At 40.8% G+C, this 23,968-nt stretch overlaps 2 protein-coding genes across 3 annotated transcripts in view; both read right to left on the reverse strand.

The window, feature by feature from the left end:
- Positions 1 to 23,968, reverse strand: part of LOC139731433 (synaptotagmin-1-like) — a 106,850-nt gene that overhangs the window by 78,306 nt on the left and 4,576 nt on the right. The gene's annotated exons all lie outside the window — the stretch shown is intronic.
- On the reverse strand, positions 7,996 to 12,340 carry LOC139731432 (uncharacterized). Its single transcript, XM_071642314.1, has one exon. It carries the CDS (start codon positions 12,161 to 12,163, stop codon positions 11,306 to 11,308), a length of 858 nt encoding a protein of 285 aa, XP_071498415.1. The 5' UTR covers positions 12,164 to 12,340; the 3' UTR covers positions 7,996 to 11,305.

Consider the following 23,968-nt stretch of genomic DNA (forward strand, 5'->3'; position numbering starts at 1 on the left):
ACAATATTCCATTGCTTTATATTGAAAAGACACTGTTACCGTGGAAACACATTGTCGAACTGCATTGCTGAAGAATGTATCATGCACATCTGAAATTCATAGTTTGCGCATTTTACTTTTTAGCAGTAACACATGTGCCAAATTTCAAGTCAAATGCTAAAAAAAAATGAGGGGATGAGCCAAATTCTAAATATTTGTATCAAATATGATTTTCCTTAAAAAATTGCTGTTACCATGGCAACATTGTCCAACAAGTCTGCACATCTGCATACAGTAGCAGTCACATGTGCTAAATTACATGTCAAATGCTCTAAAACTGAGGGAGTTAGGTCAATCCACATATTTTGGTATTATTTGTATTAAAAAAAAGATATTGATATTGCCATGGCAATTGATTTCTAAACACTCATAAAACAATATGTTTTGCCCAACTACCAAAGAGATTTCATTTGATGTAGAATAGGCAGTCGCCATACACGTGCGTACAAATGAGACGTCCAAAATTGAAGAGGGAGTGCACCCTAACATCCAGGCAGCTGGATCTAATAATATGTTCAAGTCATATCTTCTCATATCATATCTGAGAGTGATTTTATATTCTCCACAACACATTTTATTTTTCAGAAACGCAATGTGGTCGATTGTTTAGATATCAATTTCTACCATGATCCATCATTTGAACCATTTCATAGAGTCCATTTATTTTTGTTATTCACAAAATAAACAATGTGAACTAGAGTGTAGACTAGAAGGTAGTTGAAGCATTATGGCGTAAATACTCAATCTTGAGTGATACACGCCATTAAAACCAAAACAACAACAACATTATGGCGTTTGTTTCGAGTACATACCCACTTACACGTACAAACTGTACATCATAAAATACAACAATATCAGCAACATTATGACATTTAAACATAATGATTACTTGAGCACTGTGACATTTAAAACGGCGCAAGGCTAACTGCGTCAAATATTAATGTCGAGCGCATTTAACAGTATGCTGCCATCTACTATTCAATAACTATAAGGATCCGAACAATGGCAGCTCCCTTGCGCAGCTACAATGTTGTACCTCCGCTACTGGACTACGCCCTCTTGTGGTATAATCTCTTTGCCAACTACGCAGTACATACATGTGCTTAATGTCAGTAGAACTGCTTGAAATGAAACTAAGCAACATTTTGTGTGATTTTTATGAAAATTTGCCATTGCCATGGCAACGCATTACAGGATACTGACGAAAAAGGTGTCTACACATCTACTTAAATGATAGCAATCACAAATTTGGGGTAAGTTGCTCAAAAACTGACGGAGTTAGATCAATCCACATTTGATTTGTACGATTTGCATAAAGACTGCTGTTGCCATGGTAACATATTTCTTAACACTTAAGGAAAAGGTGTCTTACAACTACACATTACATTGAGTTACGCTGTCCACAAAATTGATTACAGATGGACGGACGGACGGATGGACGGAAGGACCGACAACCCGAAAACATAATGCCTCCCGCGACACTTCGTGGCATAGGCATAAAAAAAAGACCTTCAGCGCAATTTCTGCTGCCCCACATCCGGGTTTCATAGATCAGCTAACAAGCAAAAAAAAAGGCCTTATCCCACTTCAAGGTTTCAACAGCTGACAGAAAAAAAGAACAAATTACTCTGAGCACTACATCTTGTAAAATTTGGCAAAACCTGAACCACATTCTATTTTTTTTTTCCGGTGCCACTTCCGGGGTAAAAAAAGTGTGTGTGTGTGTGTGTGTGTGGGGGGGGGGGGGTCCAAAGTGGCTACACCCTATGCATTCCTACTTATTGTGCAAAAAAAAAAAAAGTGGGGGCAGAGCCCCCCCTCCCCCCCCCCCCCCCCCCCCCCCCCAACCATTCCGCCACCGCTGTATTGAGAAGATCACACGATTTGTAGAACATTACTACACAGCTGACAGGCTAAGAAATCCCGACGTGAAATCACAATGGTGCGTCACAAGCCACGCCTACAATTTAATTTTTTTGGGGGACACTATCAGGGCATTACTGGCATGAAATCTTCAAAATCTGGGTAATATTTTTCATTTCTTTGCCCAAATCTGAGATTTCCAAAGTATAGGGGTGAATTACACATTTACAGTTATTTGAATGTTTACAAAGGCCTTTATATAGTGCGATTTCCCTGGACCTTCCAATTCATTGTACCAGATATGTATTTGGGCTTCATTCTTATTTAATCTCTGACACCTGAAATACCACAATGTCTTTGCCCAGTTATACTGCAACTCGCATTTTTTTTTAGATTTGAAAGCTAACATACAAATGTGCCATACATGTAGGGCCTTGACAGCATGTAGAGCAGAATGTAGAGGCACATAGGAAAACTAGGATTCTAGATGGCTTTATAGACAGTTTCTGGTACGTGATTGGTCGAGAGCTCATCACGTGATGCTGTTTACAAGGATCGCAAATTTTATATTTTTCCCAGCTCGTTATGTTGACCAACTGGTAAAATGAATATATTTTTTCCATGTGTGTCGCCCTCTTACGGTTGAAATACAAGTAATTACACCAATATAAGGGTGTGGGACCACGTCGGTAACTGGGAGGAGCAAACGATTACTATCGATAACTGCAGTCTGGATCGATGTAATCTGTTCCCACTCACCCCCCGCCCCCCCACCACACACACACACACACACGATACGTGAGAGAGTAGACGGCACGGCGCGGTGCGGAGTAGCGTCATGCGCTAGGCCTGCCTGGATGGAATTCGGGAAGCTAAACGTTACGTACAGTGTAATAACATAGGTACCGACCGTAGGCCCTACCCAATGTACCGTTTATGTATGCACGTATCATTCGGCCCGCGAAGTTTGGATTCACACTTCAAAATGGAACCTCGTTTTGTCTATCATCAACGACGACAAGCTCGATAAGATTTTGGAGGATAAGGATTCTAACTCCACTAAACATGGCCTAAAACGAGCGAGTTAATAGTCTAGAGACATTTTGTTCAGTTCAGTTCTTAGAACGAGGGCAATTCATGCATCTTTGTATTGACGTAACTTTAGAGTTAGACTAACGTTAGATCCAGAGGCCTAACGTTACATCGAACAAACCACAAGTGGAGGACTACGACACCGAGCAGACTGGTTTGCAAATCACTGTGTTTCAACAATGTTCATCTGTGCAACAGAGGGAAAAAAAAGACTGATTTTGAAATTGCTGCAGATTCCTGATGACAGAAGGTAGGCCTATGTCTATACCGGTCCTGGCACAAGACAAATTGACTAAAAATCAACGTTAGAGTAGGGCCTATAGGCCTAGAAAAAGATGATGCACTGCGGGAGCCACTGGACTGGGGAGCCAATTTGGACGCATGTGATGTAGGCACTTCTAGACACTAACTCTAATGTTAGACTTAACAGTTAGAGTTTTAGACGCTAGACTTACGTAACGTTAGACCGTGTAGATTCTTACGTTAGAACTCCCTAACGTTAAATCTAAATTAGGACTAACGTTAGAATAGAGTCTATCTAGTAGGCCCTATAACATTTAACAAACATTAGAATTTAGACATAACCAGTTAGCCTAGCTACTAGGGCCTACATGTAGAAACAAATGTCAAATTATAAAAATTGCCCAGTAGGCCATAACGTTAGGCCTAAAGTTAGATTTGTTTTGTGAGTAGACCCTAACGATAGAACATCTGCTGATCTTTTAGACCTGAGCCTAATTTAACTATAGGGCCCTAAAGCGTCGTTACTTGACTTGAGCCTAACGTTAACGTTAGTAGGGCCTATTGTCGTTAGAGGACATGAGCCTACACAGTAGGCCTACTAGCAACTACACAGTCCAGTCGCCACTGTAAAACTACAAAATCGCGACAGCGCGCACACAGCGTCTGGTCGGGCTAACATGAGTGTATAAACGGTTAGGCTATGCGTCGTTAGTGTAGGCTCTTCTGTAAAGCACAATCAAGGGCAAGGCCATCTAATATAACAGATATTGACTGGTAGGGGGTGGAATGTAACAATCTTTGGAACGCCAGGGAGTTATATTTTCCCTCGTGATCATATTTTCCCTCAGCGCTGCGGGCTTTGGGAAAATATAATCCCTTGTAAGTAAGTCCTGAAAATAACAGATTCTGCAAAAATATTTGCACTAATCACTCCGATTTTTGGAAAATTTAACCCCTCGACTAAAAAGATTTAGCATGGGGCAAAATCGCATTTTACAATTCCGGACATAATTTCATAATGGAATAATCGACCTCTTTCACATCTTAAAGTGAGGCAGTCCTCACGAATTTAAAAAAAATATATGTTGTTGTTGGTACCTCCAATAAACTACTTTCACCAAAAACAAACTTTCGAATCACCAAATAAGCTCGTAAATTTTGGTTTAAAGAGTGTGAATCTGCATGGTGAATATGCTAATGAGCAAGTCTTGGCGGAGAGTCAGGTGGCACAACTCTTCCCAGCCATGTTCTGCTCGTTATGCGTACGCTCCCTAGTTACGCGGATGCATGAAGAAGGCGATGGCTACTAGTATTTGACATTGTTTTTACGTACTGTGCGTGTGTGTGTGTGTGTGTGTGTATGTATTGTGTATTGTATATTCGCACAGGATGGTACTGGATCTACGGTAGATACCCCGGTTTGCCCTTCGCGCGTTTCCAGTCTATCACAGCGCAGCTGCAGCCCTATTGCCGCCGCGCAGGCAGTTAGCTGTTTATGTTTTCGTATCATACGTACTGTACTAGTACGTAGAAACGGTTCTACACATCTATTTACACTAGAGGGGTGACCGCATTCAGCGTCGTCTGGTCGCACTATCTTTCATCATACCAATGTGTCAAGCAGTATTTTGCTCGAATCGTAGAGAAAATTACCAAGGAGAATAGTTTTTTCCATCCCAGACTCACAAAAGGATCGTGAAAGGTGCGCTGTATGGCTGAGAAATCTCGGTACAACGAAGCCGAACATAAAAACTAAAGCATTCTTGATATCGTGTTGTCCGGCTATGGCTATGCAAGGACCATTTGAGAAGCATGTTTTGACATGGACAGGCAGGCTGTCGCCCTCGGTTATATACCGAAAAAACTCCTGAAGCCAGATGCAATCCCGACCATATATTTGCTCATATGAGTTATAAAACAGAAACATCTCGAGCATTGACCTCAAAGAGAACCGAGGAAAGGAAGCGTAGAGAGGTAAGGAAAGTGGCTAGCTTTGTTTCATTTACAGTGGGGCTGCAGCCGGGGTTGGACTGCAGTACAGTGCCACTGAGCTAGCTGCTGCCAGTGCCGACTGGACATGCACGGCAAAGTGAAGCGAAATTATATTCCTGCGGCCCCCTCCCTGATAGCAGACTGACGTCAATAAGACGTCTTAAATTGGTCGTAACTGGTAAAACTGGTCGCACGTCACATTGACACCATTAAATGACGTAAAATTTACGTCAGTTTTGTGACGTAGTCATCACGTCATTTTAGCGACGTATTTATGATGTAAATTTCACATCAGTTCTAAGACTAATATTTATCACGTCGTATTAGCGACATATTTATGATGAATAATTCACGTCATGCAGTTTTGTGACATGTTCATCACGTCATATTATCGACATATTTATGACGTATTATTCACGCCAGTTTTGTGACGTGTTCATCACGTCATATAAGCGATGTATTTATGACATAAATTTCACATCAGTTTTGCGACGTATTTATCACGTCATAGAGCGACGTATTTATGATGTAAGTTTCACGTCAGTTGTGTGACGTGTTCATCACGTCATATTAGCTATCATGTGAATTTCACATCAGTATTTTGACGTGTTCATCACGTCATTTTAGCGACGTATTCATGACGTGAATTTCACGTCAGTTTTGTTACTTGTTCATCACGTCATAGTAGCGATGTATTTATGACGTGAATTTCACGTCAGTTTTGTGATGTATATATCACGTCATGGTAACGACATATTTATGACGTAAATTTCACGTCAGTTTTGTGACGTGTTCACCACGTCATTTAGCGATGTATTCATGACGTAAATTTCATGTCAGTTTTGTGACCTGTTCATCACGTCATATAAGCAATGTGTTTATGACATAAATTTCACGTCAGTTTTTTGACGTGTTCATCACGTCATACTAGTGACGTATTTACGACGTAAATTTCATGTCAGTTTTGCGACATAGTTATCACATCATATGAACGACGTATATATGACGTAAAATTCACTTCAGTTTTGACTATTTAGGATCACGTCATATCAGCGACATATTTATGACGTATAATTCACGTCAGTTTTGTGACGTGTTCATCACGTCATATTTAACCATGTAATTATGACGTAAATTTCACGTCAATTTCGCGACATATTCATCACGTCATATTAGCGACGTATCTATGGCGTAATATTTACGTCAGTTTTTGCGACGTATATTAGTGACTTCCCAGATAGCAGACTGATGACGTCTTAAAGACGTTAATATACAACCATTTTTCTCGTTACATTCATGATCACAATATGGCGGAAGTTGTAGGTCAATTATTCAACCATTTACGGCTAAAAGTCAAAAGTTAGATGTGTTTTCTTTGTTTGTTGGTTTTTTACTTTTTGAACAACGTTAAGACTATTTTATGGCATGTTTTCCCGTCATTTCTATAGAAATAGTATTTGATATCAATTGGAATCGGCCGGACAGAAATGGCATATTGAATATTTGATTCGACTTTTAAAACAAGGTAATGGACTGGCACACTAGATAGCATACCAGCTGACTCCTTGGAGCAATCAAACAGACCAAACTGGGCAAATTCACACCAGATGAACTCTAAGCACGGTACAGGTAAAAAATGGCAGATTTACCAGTATATTTAAACGTAAAATCATCAAATGAACTGGAATACTAAAACATGTCGTTTCATTGGAAGTTAAACAACTGGAATAATATTGGCTACGAATCCTACTAAGAAAAATCATAAAACCCCTTCCCATAGTACAGGTATAGTACGGCGTTATGACGGCGGATGCCCATCCCTGCTCATCCGGGAGACATCCCTGAGGATCGCCAGTACACCCCTGGGCATCCCTAGTAGCCGTGGCGGATACAGCGAAGCCGTGGCCACGCCGCGAAAATTTTGCTCCCGGTAAGCTCTGCTCCCGGTAAGACACACCCGTAGCACAGCCGGTGGACATCCGACGGACATACGCCTACACCCGCCAGCTAATCCAGCGCATACGTGAACAGCCGTGGCAGACACATGGCGTGTGAAGTAGTCGGATCCACCACGGCTCCATGCCAGGTGTGCAGGGATACGTCACGGATGGGTTCACGGCTGTGACGGGTGTACCAGGTATGAGGTACATGCGACGGATAGCGCCGGCTGATTGGCAGATACCACGTATGATCCGACGAGTGCACTATGGCTTGAGGACAGGTCCACTACGTATCACCCGCCTGACAACCGCCGGGCAGTAGGCGGACATCCTGCACACCCGGCGACTCACCCGTGCACTGCATTTTTCCTGTCGCATCCGCCAGCAATCCGCCAAATTACGTTCCGCCCCGCATCCGCCGTATTATACCTGTATGTGGGAAGGCCGCTTTAGGCTTATGCATTCAAAATGATTTTTAGGTGATACGCTTTTAGCATATCACCTATTGTGATTGTCAAAATCTGTCTTTTTTCTTATTCTTCTTTCTTTCTGCCACATTTTGTGTCGTCAATATCTCAAGAATGACATTACGGAGTAACATGACATTTTCAGTAAACATGTCTCATGACAATATCTAGCCACAATAAGGTTTTCATGACAGTAACGTCTCTATGACGTCATCTAGGCGCCATTTTGTGATTTTCGGACCATGTTACATGATCGATCATAACTTGATAGATTAAACGAGAACTTACCTGTTTGTAGTTTGATCTCAATTATATGAGTAATATTACGGAAGGGATTACGTTGACAAGAGAGACCCGCTGACGCATGCGCAGATTCCCCAATATTCGTAGAAAAACCGGTCATGGCTAACGAAAACATAGATCAACGAGAACTTTCCACTGTAGTTTGAATACACAGGGAGGGAAGGGAGGGACGTAATCCCTTCCGTAATATTACTCATATAATTGAGATCAAACTACAAACAGGTAAGTTCTCGTTTAATCTATCAATTATACTTCGTAATTCCGTCAGGGATTACGTTGACAAGAGATTTTAAAGCCGTTAGCCATGAACGGCCTATGTAAATTAATGGCTTATCTATGCAGTAGGTATTTACCTGCATTAAATGGCCCTGTAGTCAATGTGGGGCTGGCTGCCATTAATTCTGGTGGTTCAGCTGTGGATTGCTTTTGCTCAGGATCACAGCTGCAGCATAACTTCTCCTCGTTTCCAGTGGTTTGTTGTAGAAATTTCTAAATGTCCTTTCTCCAGCCCAGCCTGCTTGTGCCAGAATTTGACTGATGGGCAAATCCGCACACCTTGCGGCTGATGTCGTAGCTGCTCAGGTAGAGTGGGCTGCGTAAACCTGAGTATTTATCCCTGCAGCTGAAAGCGTGCTCTTGATCCACCTGGCTATGGTTTGTGATGTCACGCGATGATGAGGCTTCTTGAAGCTAATGAACAGGTAGCGCTCCTTGCCTCGTAATGTGCTTGTTCGCTTGATGTAGTGCTGCAGATAGTTCACCACACACAGTCGTCTGTCTGGTGGGAAGGCCCTCATCGACAAATTGAGGTTAGCGTTTCCTGGCCTGCTGTGCTTTAAGAGGTCCTTGAAAACAAATTGCGCACCGCTGGTTTTTAGCTGCACGTGGTCGAGGTGCAGATTGTGCAGCGACTGTACTCTCTGCGCAGAAACTAAGGCCATTAATGTGCACAGTTTCCAGGTCAACACTTTCAAAGAAAGCGTCTTTGCAGGTGCCCACCTACGAAGTTTATTAAACACTATGTTCACATCCCAAATCTCACGATATCTGGGTAACGGTGGGCGAAGATGAAAAACACCTTTAACGAAACGCGAAATGAGTGGATGTTTTCCAACTGGACAATTATCCTCCAATATCAAAAACGAAGAAAGTGCACTACGTGCACTGTTGATAACACTGTAACTACAACTTTCATCATAAAAAAGAACACTTAAAAATTCCAGCACGTCCTTTGCTTGTGCTGTTAGATAGTTCAAACTACGCTTTGTACAAAAGGACTTCCATTTCCTGATGTAAACCCCTTACTGCTTTTTTGTAGATTTTCGCCACGATGCTGCGATGATGTCAACTGTTCTTGAATTCAGTCCACCTCTGCTTAGGGGTTTTCGCAGCACCTGAAACAGAGCAGATCAAGTCTGTCATGCAGGGGATGAGGTTCTCCCGTTCCCGGGAGCGTAAGCAACTCTGCACTATGCCTTAATAACATTGGTCTTTCAGTGGTCAGGGACATTAATACAGGGAACCATGGTTGGGTGGGCCAGTTTGGTACAACTACGATGCCTTTTGCTTTGTCCTGCCTAATTTTTTGTAGGCATCTTGAGATAAGACAGAAGGGAGGAAAGGCATAGAAATCCAATGGACCCCAATCGAGTGTGAAGGCATCTACATTTTCTGCCTCTGGGTCTGGTTGCCATGCTACATATCTTTCTACTTGTTTATTTAGCCTTGATGCAAACAAGTCGATTTCTGGGGTACCATAGTGACTGGCAATTTCCTGGAATTTCGCTGGATTTAGCATCCATTCAGACCCATCATTAAACTGTCTTGACCTGTGGTCCGCTTCTACATTTAATTTTCCAGGAATGTGGGACGCAGTGATCCAAATGTGCTTATGTATGCACCATTTCCAAATTTCTTTTGCGGCATCATTACAGTTAGGGGACTTAACGCCTCCCATGTTGTGTAGGTATGCTACAGCTGTAGTGTTGTCTACACGCAGCAAAACATGCACATCTCTTAGTTCTTTGCAGTACGACTTGAGACCATGCCCAGCCGCAACTAATTCAAGATAATTGATGCCACTATGCTTTGCAGTATGTAGTTCTTCTCACTCCATCTTCCCCCAGTACTACTGTGGAGGTTTGTGGCGCCCCATCCTGCCCCACTGGCATCTGAGCGCAATTCTAGATCTGCTTTCTTTCTTTGGATTGGTGCGAAGGCAGTGTGAATGTTCTCTACCCACCACTGAAGCTCCTGTTTTGCTTCGGTGGATAGTTCCATTTTTCTATCGAAATGACCTTTGTTTGCCTTCAGAGCTTGAATTTTGTCCTTTTCCAGTTCACGATAGAACAATGGACCATACTGTACTGCCGGAAAGCTTGCTACAATCTTTCCGATCACTCGTGCTACTTGCCTAATTGAAGGTCTATTCATATGTAGCAAGTTAGCGCACAGATCTCTGATTTCTGTCGTTTTTTCTTCTGGCAGACTGATAGACATTTCTACAGTGTCAAGCATAAAACCAAGGAATTTTATTTTCCTGGTCGGATAGAGCACTGATTTTTCTGGGTGCACCACAAACCCAAGATGTGTGAGAAGGCTTACTGTTGTAGCTATGGATTCCTTCAGTTTCGCTTCACTTTCACTGATCAGTATGGTATCGTCAAGATATCCAATAACGATGTGGCCCAATCTTCTCAGTGTTGCAAACACTGGTTTCAGTATTTTCGTGAACAAACGGGGGGCTGAGCTACGATGTAAGCCCATTTGGCATTGCTTTGAATTGCCAACACTGGTCACTGAAAGTGAAACGTAGGAATTTTCTGTCTCCATCATGTACTGGGACTGAATAGTAGGCATCTCGAAGGTCGACTGAGGCTAAGAAATTGTTTGGAGATATCAATTCCAGTACTTTGTGAATATTGTCCATCTTGAAATGACGATACACAAGGTACTTGTTTAACTCTGACAAGTCCAGAATTAACCGTATGCCCCCATTCTTTTTGGGGCGTGGGAATACATTGGAGATGAACTCTCCTTCCACATGACTGCATTGCTCAATAACATTTATTGTCTGCAGATTTCTGATTTCTTCATGCACACGAGCATTGTCAATTGAATTTCTCCGAAAGGAGTGAGGATTTCTTGTGCTTGTAGGGGGGGATTTTCCCTCCTTAAATTCCAATTTCATGCCAGAAATTGAGTTCAGAATGAATTGATCATGTGTCACTGTCCTCCAGTTATTTCTAAATAGCCTCAGTCGACCTCCAATAGGCCTATCATGTTTCAATGTACTACTAGATCTAGTGCCAAGTCTAGTGTGATTAGGTAAGCAGAGATTACTCACCGTTTCGGCGGTATCAGCTCCTACTTCCTCCGATGGGAGTGCCCACCTCGCTGGGCTGTCTGTTGAGTTGCCTGGCTCGACGAGCTCAGCGTTTGTGTGTGAGGTGGCTGCCTGCCCCTCCTGTTGTAATTCTGGCCTAAAAAAGGTCCAGCAGTAGATCCAGCTACCGGTCTGTTATATGCAGCATGCTGAAACCCGCGTCCTCTCTGTGGATACGGCCTACTGAGAGAGCGCTGATACGCCGCGATTGGTCTCGCCCTCCCTTGCGATTTCATGACTCCAGCTGCCGCTAGCTGTTGATCTTTCAAGTCCTTGACTTGTTTTCCTAGATCGTCTCCAAACAGTAGACGGGTAGCAGGGAGGGATGGCTTACACAAATGTGCAAATCTAGAGTTTATGTCTGGTTTGATCAGCTCCTTACGGAGACAGTTGAGCTCGAAATTCGCGTTGCAAATCAGAGCGAGGGCATCTTGCTGCGTATCAGACAAGCGACCTGCTGAGAGCGATCTTGTGAACGCATTTAATCCCTTTGTAAGTGATTTTTGCACCCGTTGTAGCTTTAGATCCCGACTCTTGGTCGCTGGTGGCAGAAAATCCCAGATAGGCAGATTCACTTTGGGCACATCGATGAGCTGACAATTGTTTGGATAGGGATACTTTCCAACCACATCCTCCAGAACTTTCAGTTCGAGTTGGTGAGTCATGAGATAGGTAGTCGACTTTGCCACTTCATCGTCTATTGGATCCCCAATGTCAGTGGGCATCGCGAATTTAGCTGCTATGGTGGGGATCTCAAACTGTTCCACTTGGGACTGCGGGATCTGCTCTGCGTGGTCGAAACCAGACGCAGTATCGTCGTCATGATCTATCATGTACATATGGGTAATTCCATGAAGTTGGGGCAGTGTCCATGTAGCATCGTGATATTTGAAAAATACATTTCAGCATAACTCAATATTAATGATGCTATACATTTATTGTTTGTAGGCTTTACATTTGCATTGAGGCCACACATTTTCCTGGAAATTTTGTGCCATTCAGACTCAATTTTGATGAAGTTATTAAACAATATGTAACGGTGTCCTGTAGCATCGGGACGTGTCCATGTAGCATCGTGATATTTTAAAATTTGGTCCTAAGAGACAAATTATGGCAATTAGCTTGACCAAAATTTGATGCAATATGCATATTTACTAGATTAGTCAGATAGCTAAATATCTCAAATTTCCTGTACACAGTTTTAATTTTAAAAGAAAATTACAAAATGTATCACGATGCTACGCGGTGTCCTTTTTTGTTACATTTGGTGGACACCGCGTAGCATAGTGACACATTGTGTAAATTTTCTTGTAAAAGTAAAACTGTGGAAAGGAAAGTTAAGATATTTAGCTATCTGACTAATCTAGTAATTATGCATATTATATCAAATTTTGGTCAAGCTAATTGCATTAATTTGTCTTTTAGGACCAGATATTAACTATCACGATGCTACATGGACACGTCACGATGCTACAGGACACCGTTACATTTTTTTAAGATAACTTCATCAAAATTGAGTCTGAATGGCACAAAATTTCCAGGAAAATGTATGGTCTCAATACAAATGTAAAGCCTATAAACAATATATGTATAGCATAATTAGTATTGAGTTATGCTAAAATGTAACACTTTGTGCCCCAACTTCACGGAATTACCCATATCCAGTTGCCCAGTGGGCGAGTTATCCGGCAAGTTCATGTCCGCGTGTGGCGCGGTTGGATAGTATGCACCCCGCGTACTCATATCTTGCTCGCCACTGCCCGTGGCGGTCGCCATGTTGGCCGGCGAACGCGATGAATTTGCGGTCGCTTGTGGGAGAGCTTCGATCACTTTGGAAAGCAAACTTTCCATTTTGTCAAGCCTTTCGGCGAATTCATTCATATGAGCAGAAGTTTTTTGTTGTGAAGATCCCGCTACGGTTTTGGCAGTGCCTTTCTTCACCTTCGTATTACTGACCGACGAAGCGATCGTCTTCTTCGCGGTGTTACTGATAGCTACTTGCGTGTTTTTCTACCGGGATACCGACCTTGCCGGTGCCCGGAACCAGCGGGCCAGCTTTAGCGGGCGCCGCTGGGGTTTTGGGAGAGGCAGCCGTGCTTGCCTCCATACCGATCGTTAATTTTTTGATAACGGAAACGTGAAATATAGTCTCTAAAGTGACTTACACTTCGACTAAGAGACTTTAAGTTTCAATATTCCACTAAAGCGCTAACCTATTCTTGAGGATCGCGCCGATATTTTCAGGGGAAAAAACGGGCATCCGAAGCCGTGCTTCAGTACAAATGCGCCGTCAACGAATTGGGGAATCTGCGCATGCGTCAGCGGGTCTCTCTTGTCAACGTAATCCCTGACGGAATTACGAAGTATAATTCATAACTAAAGGTCATTTCTGTATCATTTTTTTGTGGACATAAAGTTCAGGTCACGCTCTATCTTTCTTTCTCTGATGCTAATAACCTAGGACGTCATCTAGGACGCGTAAGCGCGCGTCAAACTTTTAAAAGGCTCAAAACAACTTTCCAATGGGAAATCTCGAAGTTTCAGACAATTTTAAGCGTTTCAAACAATTTTGCGCGTGCGCATCCGTCCGCGCGTTTTCGCGCGCACAGCGCATCAGTAACATGAAAATGCACTTTTTTTGACTGATTTGGATTCCTGATACTTTGAGTAACAATATCCATTGATTTCTGATCGATTCTGACAAATAACAAAGCAATGCACTTGCGTCAAAGTTGAAATTTCGCGTGCGCATCTATGTGCAAATATAGTGAAAAAACATGTCTTTATTAATTTCGCCATAGCTCTTTAAAACGTCAGGTGACCCTATGTTTTTATTGCATATTACAAAAGCATATAAATTGGACATAACGTTTCAAGTATCATTATTTCCATAAATACATTATGACGTCATCATATTGTCATCTGAAATCAAAAAAGTGGAATTAATTTTTTTAAGGTACTGTTTCTGACATTCATTTGCTCGTATCTCTGTTGTTTAAGCTCAATATTATCCCAAATTCAGATATGTTGTACTTTGAACATTTGCCTTTTAAGTCCATTTCACGCTTTTGATATTTGATGACGTCATCATACCTTAAATTGTGATTAAAGGTAAAGACGCAAAATCGGACAAGTTTACGTGTATTGTCTATGGGAGGTGATTTTTTTTCACACCACGCATTGACTTAACAACGTTTAAGCACCTTTATCTCAGCTGATTTTGCTTCATTTCCTCTGAAACTTTAGTATCTTGTAGCTGAAACAATAAGCTGCAGTAATCATGCATTTTATTCTTTGAAATCTCCTCATCAGATTGACAATTTTGCAGTTTAAAACTGAAAATGAAAATGGAATGTGGACAAAACGTGTCCTCATGTATCTTTCACATACAAAAGTTTACGTTCCCCATATTTTCTCGTCGAGACGTATGGCCGAGTGGATAAAGTCGACGTCTCAGAGACGTGAGGTTGCGGGTTCGAACCCCACAAGATCACGAAAGAAAATACTTAGCTATTTTACTTTTTTTTTCTTCAATTTTGTATTACATATTCGTCCATGTAGAAATCACGTTCGTATATAAACGCACCTATACACACACACAGACACACACACACGCCATATCCCTCTTTTTTGTGTGTTGGAGACCACATTGCTTCGACTGCAGCAAAATTTTGCAGGTTGACTTTGTCAAACCGATCATAGTATGTAATGACGACGACTGAGGTGTTGTACTTTGAACAATTGTCTTTCAAGACCATGTCATTGTTTTGTAATTTGATGACGTCATTTCACTGAAAATTGTGTTTAAAGGCAAGGTATCAAAACCAGCCGATTATAGGTTTTATGTCTGCGGGACGTATTTTTCCCAAGTTGCCAGAAATGGCATAGCGACCTCAGTCGTTACAAGGCCGCTTTTCCGTCTAGCAATGCAATAGATGTTCACACGGCCACGTTAGTTGAGTGGGCATTGACTTTCCCCCTGTTATATCTATACATTGTTGTTTTTTTTTTTGTCTTACCATTTCCGTGGATGACCCGTGGCCGAGTGGTTACAGAAATGGTTTCGCATGCACGCTCAATATAACTTCAAGGTGCCTATATCACATTCTTTTCTTGTCGATCACAGATGACCGTCATCTGATGACCACAAGCGTATCACCTAACTCGTCCTCAATGTGACGAGTTTTTATGTCTCGTTAATTCTTGTGTGTGCTGCATCTGTCATATTCTTGTGTGTACTGTATCAGCCACTTTCTCTGTCGGATTTCATTCAAATTTGTTATTGAGATCCATGTATGTGCTTCATCAGCCTTTTTTTTTTTATTTCCAGTGTACTTTGCAACTTTTGTTAATCTTGTTATAATATTATAACACTTGGGTTTAAAAAGGTTATTGAGATTATGTATAGAAGTAACAGGTGCAATATTTTATGTCGTGAATGTAATTTGTTTGTTACTGAGTGTTAAGCTTTTATTTTGTGTTGTTTTGAATTAATGACATGTGTGCTGTTATCTTCTGTCTTTATTTTGAAATGTGTGCTTTAAATATGTGTAATGTATGCCGCTTGAATCATACAGGCTTTCCAGTTTATGGTTTATAAAATAAATGAAATGAATTGAAATGAATGTGTGTGTGCGTGAATAAAGGGCAGGTTTTTCAGTTTGAACGTAATTTCCATTGGTTCTTATATCGATCATGCATCTTCACTATAGTAGAGCAGATAAGCCGAAGAATTGTGCAAAATTTGACTAAAGCATGAAACTTTCACCATTGTTAGTACATGCTATAAGATTAATTTTAAGATCGGGAGGTAAGTCTGAATTGACCTCTGATGACCTCTAGAGGTCAATGACCTCAAAATGTAAGAAAATTGATGTTTTGCGTCATTGGTTAATGATAAACACAGTAATGATGTACTAAAACTTAATATTTGTCACAGTGAAATTGTCTTTATGTTCCACAGAGCCCGGACAGGTTTCTACCTTTGACCTCTGATGACCTCCAGAGGTTAATGACCTCAAAATCTAAGAAAATTGATATTTTGCGTCATTGGTTAATGATAAACACAGTAATGATGTACTAAAACTTAATTTTTGTCACAGTGAAATTGTCTTTATATTCCACAGAGCCCTGACAGGTTTCTATCTTTGACCTCTGATGACCTTCAGAGGTCAATGACCTCAAAATGTCAGAAAATTGATATTTTAATGCGTCACTCATAACTGAAACACGATAATTATGTACTAAAAACTAATTTTTGTAAGACGAATTGCCTCAATGTTCCACTGAGCCTTTCGATTCAGATTTCTACCTTTGACCTCTGATGACCTCAGATGACCTATGATGAGGCCAATGACCTCAAAATGTCAGAACATTGATATTTGGTGCAATTGGTTGATGACAAATATGATTTAGATGTTATATTCATTTGTATTACAATTAAATTGTTTTCCTATTCCACAGAGCAAGAGAAATTACTCACGTGTCTCTACCTTTGACCTCTTAGGAAGGTGACAGGTCAATGACCTCAAAATATCAGAATATTGATATTCTATGTATAGTCAATGGTTAACTTTGTAATACCCGATGTACAATCATTTGTGCTATAATAGAATAATCTTGTCATTCCATGGAACATTGGTCATTAGCCTGTGCATTATATCCAACTTTGACCTCTCAGGACAATGAGAGGTCACTGAGGTCACATGTGTAGGCTTACCTGTATTGATGTTTGGCTTCATTGGTGTAATCGTAAATGCTTAATCATGTACAAATCACGCATTGATGTTTGATCAAAGTATGTATGCACATTCCACAGAGCATTGGTTTATAGTAACAGGTCTCTGAAATGTGAGAGGTCAATTACTTCAGAAATAAAGCTTAAGTTTCTTGAGTGATGGCAGTGACCTCAAATACAACTGTTATGTTTGGGTTAGTTATGTAGACTAGCAAATATAGGCAAATATGGCCATTATCTCGACACTCGAGGAAAACAAGGCCCACGAGACTGATATACAGAGTGTTTAATCTATTCAGTATAAGTCTCATAGATCTTTTCCCCCATTTGTCGGACTCATTATGGGACTGGTTTGCCTAAGTGTCAAGCTCATGGGCAATATTTGCATAGTTTCCAGCTGGTGGGCCTGTATTGGCCAGTGTAAAGCTGGTGGGTTGTTACAGTATGACTGCGATGAATGACTCATGGTCCTGGAGTATACAGTCCACAGCTGCGACATCATGGACCATCTTGAAAACTTCGACATACTGTGAGGCCCAACGTGCATTCCACATGAAGCAATCCTGTGTATTGCAACTAGCTATTGCCATCCGAGACCTACCCAGGGAATAGATAAGCATTCATGGCAAAGCATAGAGAAAGCGGATTGTGCAAAATATTTTGGAGTTCCAATAGGAGGCTCAGCTGGAATCAAATCGCCACAGCAGCTTAAAAAGGTTATACTTCAACCAAAGACTCTCTCCAGACGAAGATACGAGTATCATAAAGTTCAGGTGTTTTGCTACTCCATGCCGCTCAGGACTGTCCTGGAATATGCATGCGTCATCTGGGATCCATTCAACCAGGTGAAACATCATGAAGTTTGGAATGATCCAGAGAAGATATGCACTCTTTAGCTGCAATGACCATCACATGCAAAACAAGCAGTGTTACAGCCACACTTGAAAAACAAAACAAAGCAAAACAAAACAAAACTACAATGGCAATCCTTTTAAGAAAGTACAGCTCAGGCAAATTCAGCGATGATGTTCTGCATCAAGAACCCCACAATATCCACTCCGCAGGAAGTTGTGGCTCTATTGCTGCATTCTTCAAAAAGGGCAAATGACCAAAAATGTCAGGCATCATTTGCAAGAACACAAAGTAGGCCTACTCCCAAAAAAGGTGGCGGCTACTCTCGGCCACTGTCTCTTGTATCTCTTTGAAACACTTCAGGAGAGAGATACTCAATATTCAGCTCTGTTATTAAAGATACATATGTCTCTCTTTTTGTTTTTGCATTCGTTTGTTGTTTTTTGCTTCATATAGCTCTTTGGATACCTTCTTTAACCAATCAAGAAAAGGCTCCATGGCAGAATATTACAAGATTACACAGTATAATGAAGAAGAAGAAGAAGAAGAAGAAGAAGGAGAATAGGAAACGAGATCTGCTGTCAATGATGCAGAGCCAATACCAATCAGTTCCATGGCAGATCTTAGTCGGCACTGCAAAGGTTTGGATGTCTCTCTCTGTTGACAAAGGATATTCTAAAGCTCCGAGTAAGTCCATGGGGTGGTTTACATTGTATGGGCATAGAGGGGTGGGTTGGGTATATGAGGATATGATGCTTTGTTATAACAATTAGGTCTGAGATATCTGTTGTTTATGTTTGTTTTGACCATCCCGCATGGATCTCCAACGAAAAGGAATGATAATGTGTTAGACCCAGCCGCCACCGTGTTTTTTTCAATAGATTTTGATATTACAGTGTAGTTGAGAAAAAAATAACCGCTCATTGTCGTAGATGGAAGTCAAAATTGAACTGTGTGTGGAATACTCTGCATACAATTTTGGACACACACACACACAAACACACACACAAAATGCATTTTTTAATATAATTATTATTTCATAAGCAGCTGGCCATTACAAACCAATGAGACCAAACATCAATATTCTTACATTTTGATGCATATCTTTCAATATCCTCCAGAGGTCAGAGGATCATCGCTAATGTTCATGTGAAATGAGTACACGCCTTTTGAATTGCTCACTTTTATTGCTATAGAAATACACAATATGTGCATCATGTCAATCATTAAATATTGTATCAGTTTCATTTTCAGTCTTGGATTATTTTTTCTATGTATAAATAAAATCGTGGCAAAGTAAACATCTTTCACATCAAAATATAAACGAGAATACTAAAAAAGAAATAGATGTAATAACGTGCAAGGCAAATACCAGGCCTACATCATCTTAAGGTATACAGGTGAAGGAAATCACCTTATTGATAAACAATTTACTTGACTGGGATAGCGACCACTGAACAATATTGTTTCTTAAAACTCTCTCTTCTTTTCAACAAGTGGAATAAAACACATGCACATACCGGGGCATCAGTTTGGAGGAGGGGTGGGGTGGTGGCAGGGATAGTTGACCCCCACCCCATTAAATTCTGAGATGTGGACTATGTTTTGTTGTTGTTAGTTTTTGTTGTTGTTTTTTGTTTTTTGCTTTTTAGACAGAAAACTGGCCAAGTTGTTCACTTTAAGTGTGCATCGGATTGTTAAAATTTAATTCTGAAATGCAAAATCTCCCTTCTGTGAGAGGGGATATCTCCTTTCGATAGACTCTTTCCCCCTGCTTGGTTCCTTCCACAGATATAACATACTTTGGGGAATGATAATTTCCCTTATTCTATGAAAAATGTTTCTAAGAGATATTTTTATTTGAATTCCAAAGATGAAAAGGCTTTCCTATATATACACGATTGTTCATTTTGGAGGGCAAGAGGCATTTGCCCCGCCTCCCGAGAAAATATGGGAGGGGGAATGGTGGGGACATAAAACTTTGCCTCCAAGTATTTCCTGAGATTGAGATTTTTTTCTTCACTTTTTTTGACAGAAAATGAATTGTCACTGAACATTTCAGCTATAGTATGCACCAGATTAAAAGGCAGAATCTCCTTTGCATACCCCCTCCCCCACACTATCTTTCGTTATGTCCCCTTCCATATACGCTCAGTGCTTTTGTCCCATTTTTGTTCTATATCATCACAAAGTATGTACTACATCTTTAATTTCAGTTCCGACATATTAAAGAAAATCCCTCTTGTTGGAGGGGGTAGTGTATCTTCCAATTAACAATCCCTCCTCGGTTTCTACCCTTAGATTTGGTACACTCCTTTTACTGATAATTCCCCAAATATTCCATCATAAATGTGTATACTATATTTTTTTTTATTACATTTCTATTCTTACTGCAAAGGCTCCCTCGCATGGGAAGGATTGGGGGACAGCCCCTTTCATACCCTCCTCTCGCTGTATCAACCTCTCCTCCATGCATTGATTATGGCTACACATTTGGGTATGGACTTTTTTTTTCAAAATGGTAGTTCAACCAAGAGTGGCACGAGATCATTGAATTGCAAACAAAAGAATGCAAAAGCTCCGTAATGTGGGAGGGGGATACCTCCACCCACATCCTTCTGTCGATTGGTCTTCCTCCATAGATGGCTGACTTTTCAATACTACACCTTTTTGATACAAATTTCGAGGTATTCCTTCAAAAGTGCCTGTGTGCCAGGTCGTTGAAAATACAAGAGCTCTATCGAATGGGAGTGGAATACCCTACCCTCGCCAACGCTGCGCTTGCTGGGTTCCCATCCATATAGACTTGGTACACCTTGGTGATGCATACTTTTTCAAATATTCCCCAAAACGTATGCATCAGATTCTTTAAAAAAAAAAAACTTCGTCTTTGGGAGGAGGGTAGGTGAGATGCGCCCACACCCCATCAACTTCCGTATAAGTGATGACGCACACATTAAACAAGAGCTACACTGAATCACTGATTTCAGGTCTAAACCTGCAAAAATCCAATCCCCCACCCACATCCTCCCCCTCCCCCTCCGCTTCATTCCTTTGCACCATGAACTTATGCTTTTACATATTTTCCAAGTTCCCCCCCCCACGTGAAAACAGATCGACACCCCTTGCTCTGTGCACATACCCGACTTAGATAATTACCTGAAAAGTTCTGCGGAATGAGTAGCCACTTTTTTGGTAACAGAAATGCATGGTTTGTAAGCCCTACATTATAAACAATTCGTCGCTTGCCCGGAAGAAGGGAACGAGCGCGCGAATACGCGTAAAAATAGATTTCGAGAAAAGACCTGCATGAGGTAAGATCATAAGCAATATCATAAGATTTGTAGATTATTCATTATAGCCACTTTAGCTAGTACCAAATTGGAATATTATCTGTTCACTTGTGAATTTTCAGCAGTATTGATATTCAAATATCAAAGATATAGTCAATTGAAACTTTAAATTGCGATTTTCTCGAAATCTATTTTTTACGCGTATTCGCGCGCTCGTTCCCTTCTTCCGGGCAAGCGACGAATTATTAACTATTAACTATCGCAATATCAATATTAACATCCTCACATTTCATTCGAGGTATTTGACCTTGTGTGATTTTCATAGGTGAACGGTAATGGCCCGTTAATAAACAGGGCCTACGAGTGCTCTCTAAAACATCATCATGTTTACCATTGATGATGCCAAACTATTCTGATACTTTGAGGTCATTGACCTCTCGAGATCATCAGAGGTCAAAGGCAGAAACTCGTCTGTGTACCTTGGAATATGAAGACGATGTCATTGTACACAGATATGCTTGTTTTGTACATCTTTACCATGTTTGACCTTTCACCAATGATGTCATACTTCAATATTCTGATATTCTGAGGTCATTGACCTCTCAAGGTCATCAGAGGTCAAAGGTAGAAACCTCTCTGCTCTTTAGAATATGAAGACAATTTCATTGTAAGACAGATATGCTTGTTTTGTACATCTTAACAATGGTTACCATTAACAAATGACATCACAGATCAATATAATATTTTGAGGTCATTGACCTCCAAAGGTCATCAGAGGTCAAAGGTTAAAACCTGTCAATGCTCTGTGGAATCAGAAAATGGTTTCCCTGAAGTATAGATGCATGTTTAGTGAATCATAACCACATATATCATTCACAAATGTCTAAAAACATCGATATTTTGACATTTAAAGTTCATTGACCTCTGGAGGTCATCAGAGGTCAAAGGTAAAATCCTGTCAGTGCTCTGTTGAATCTGGAAATGATTTCTCTGTGGTATAAATGCATGTTTAGTGCAACATAACCACATATATCATTTGCAAATGTCTAAAAACATCGATTTTCTGATATCTAAAGTACATTGACCTCTGGAGGTCATCAGAGGTCAAATCAGACTTACCTCCCGATCTTAAAATAAATCTTATGGTATGTACTAACACTGGTGAAAGTTTCATGCTTTAGTCAAATTTTGCACAATTCACGTGATTTTGAGGGCTTATCTGCTCTACTACTAAGAGACCATGTACAAATAACAAAATGTGATTCCAGTTGGAGCTTGACTGCTGTTGTTTTTTTATATCAATCATGAATTTCATTAAGAGAGTATAACAAAAATATTTTAAAAATCAAATATCAAAGCAAATACTCGTAGTACTTTTTTAAAACTTTCATGTTTCCATATATCAATAACATGAGTCGGGACTTGGCCGGGTATTTCTATGCAAATACTGCCCGGCTTGTCGGGGACTTGGCCGGGGATTTATGCACAAATATTGCCCGGACTGTTGGGGAATTGGCCGGGGATTTCTCCTTCAATTTTGCCCGGCCTGTCGGGGACTTAGCGGGGAATTTCCGTGAAAATATTGCCCGACCTGTCAGAGACTTGGCCGGACTTGGCCGGGTGGTGTAACATCCTAAAATTGCAAGTGGGATGCAAGTCCCGGTCATCCCCGGGTACTCAGGGGTCGAGACTGCAATTGACAAGTGCATTATTACACAGAGATTTACGCATCCGGAATTAGGCCCAGCATTAACTCAACTGTTACACAATGCCAGCAGTGGCGGGTAGGTTGCCTTTAAAATACCATGTCTGTTCCCATATACTGTAAAACAAGGAAAGTTCACGTGCATTCTAATTTCGCGAATTTTGCGAGCGCCAAGATTCGCGAAATTAAAATGCACGCGAAAGTTCTTGTCTGCTTTATATGTACTGAATGCCACTGGCAGTTCGCGAAAATTTCATGCCCCCCAAAAAAGACTGTCGGCTCCAATTCGCGAAAATTTCATGCCGCGAATATATCTGATGTTTTACAGTAGGCCTAGATCTATTGATAGATTTGCTTTTTTTGGGGGGGGGGGGGGGCTTCAACAGTAATCCAAATATCCAACATTCTAGACAAGGTTGAATGTATTTGATGAGCATTATAGTCAAGTAAGTATTAATTTGGTATTTTGGCATCCTCATACTTTTATGGCATCACAACAAAACTGCACACATTGACATATATGTAAATTATTAGCTAGATTTCTAATCACTTGTAACATTCATAAGTGTAAATTTACTCCTGAGTTCTAACATTAGAATTTACTGTAACATGTAAAATGAAGGCAAATAAAGCCTCCAGGCCCAGGGTTTAGTTCTTCTGTTTGATAGGGCCGGGGTTTGGTTTAGGATACAATGTAGGTGCTATGCTTTACCGTTAAATGCATTTAGCTTTATTTCCTTTGGGGGTCTGGTTTTTGTTTTGTTTTTTGTTTTTTGTTTTTTGTTTTTTGTTTTTTGTTTTTTTGTTTTGTTTTTTTTTTTTTTTTGGGGGGGGGGGGGGGGGGGTTAGTGTAGAACTCTAGGGGTCTACAGAGCTAGAGAGGTAGGGTGGTAGATCCAATTACCGGACGCTTTTTTTCGCGGCTTTGAATTCCCTACTCAGAGGATGAAATTTCGGCTCAAAATAATACCACTTATTCACAGACTCCTGGAAATTACGAATTCAGCCAACTTATGTCAATTCTTAGTTCCAGTTTTTAGAAACTATGCTTCAAACA

Source organism: Diadema antillarum, unplaced genomic scaffold (assembly GCF_040938485.1).
Source record: "Diadema antillarum isolate AM-2024a unplaced genomic scaffold, OU_Dant_1.0 seq00000371_RagTag, whole genome shotgun sequence".
NCBI lineage: Eukaryota > Metazoa > Echinodermata > Echinoidea > Diadematoida > Diadematidae > Diadema > Diadema antillarum.

Excerpts from the sequence above, each read along its gene's own strand:
- LOC139731432 (XM_071642314.1), bottom strand. The coding sequence starts at position 12,163 with ATGTACATGATAGATCATGACGACGATACTGCGTCTGGTTTCGACCAC.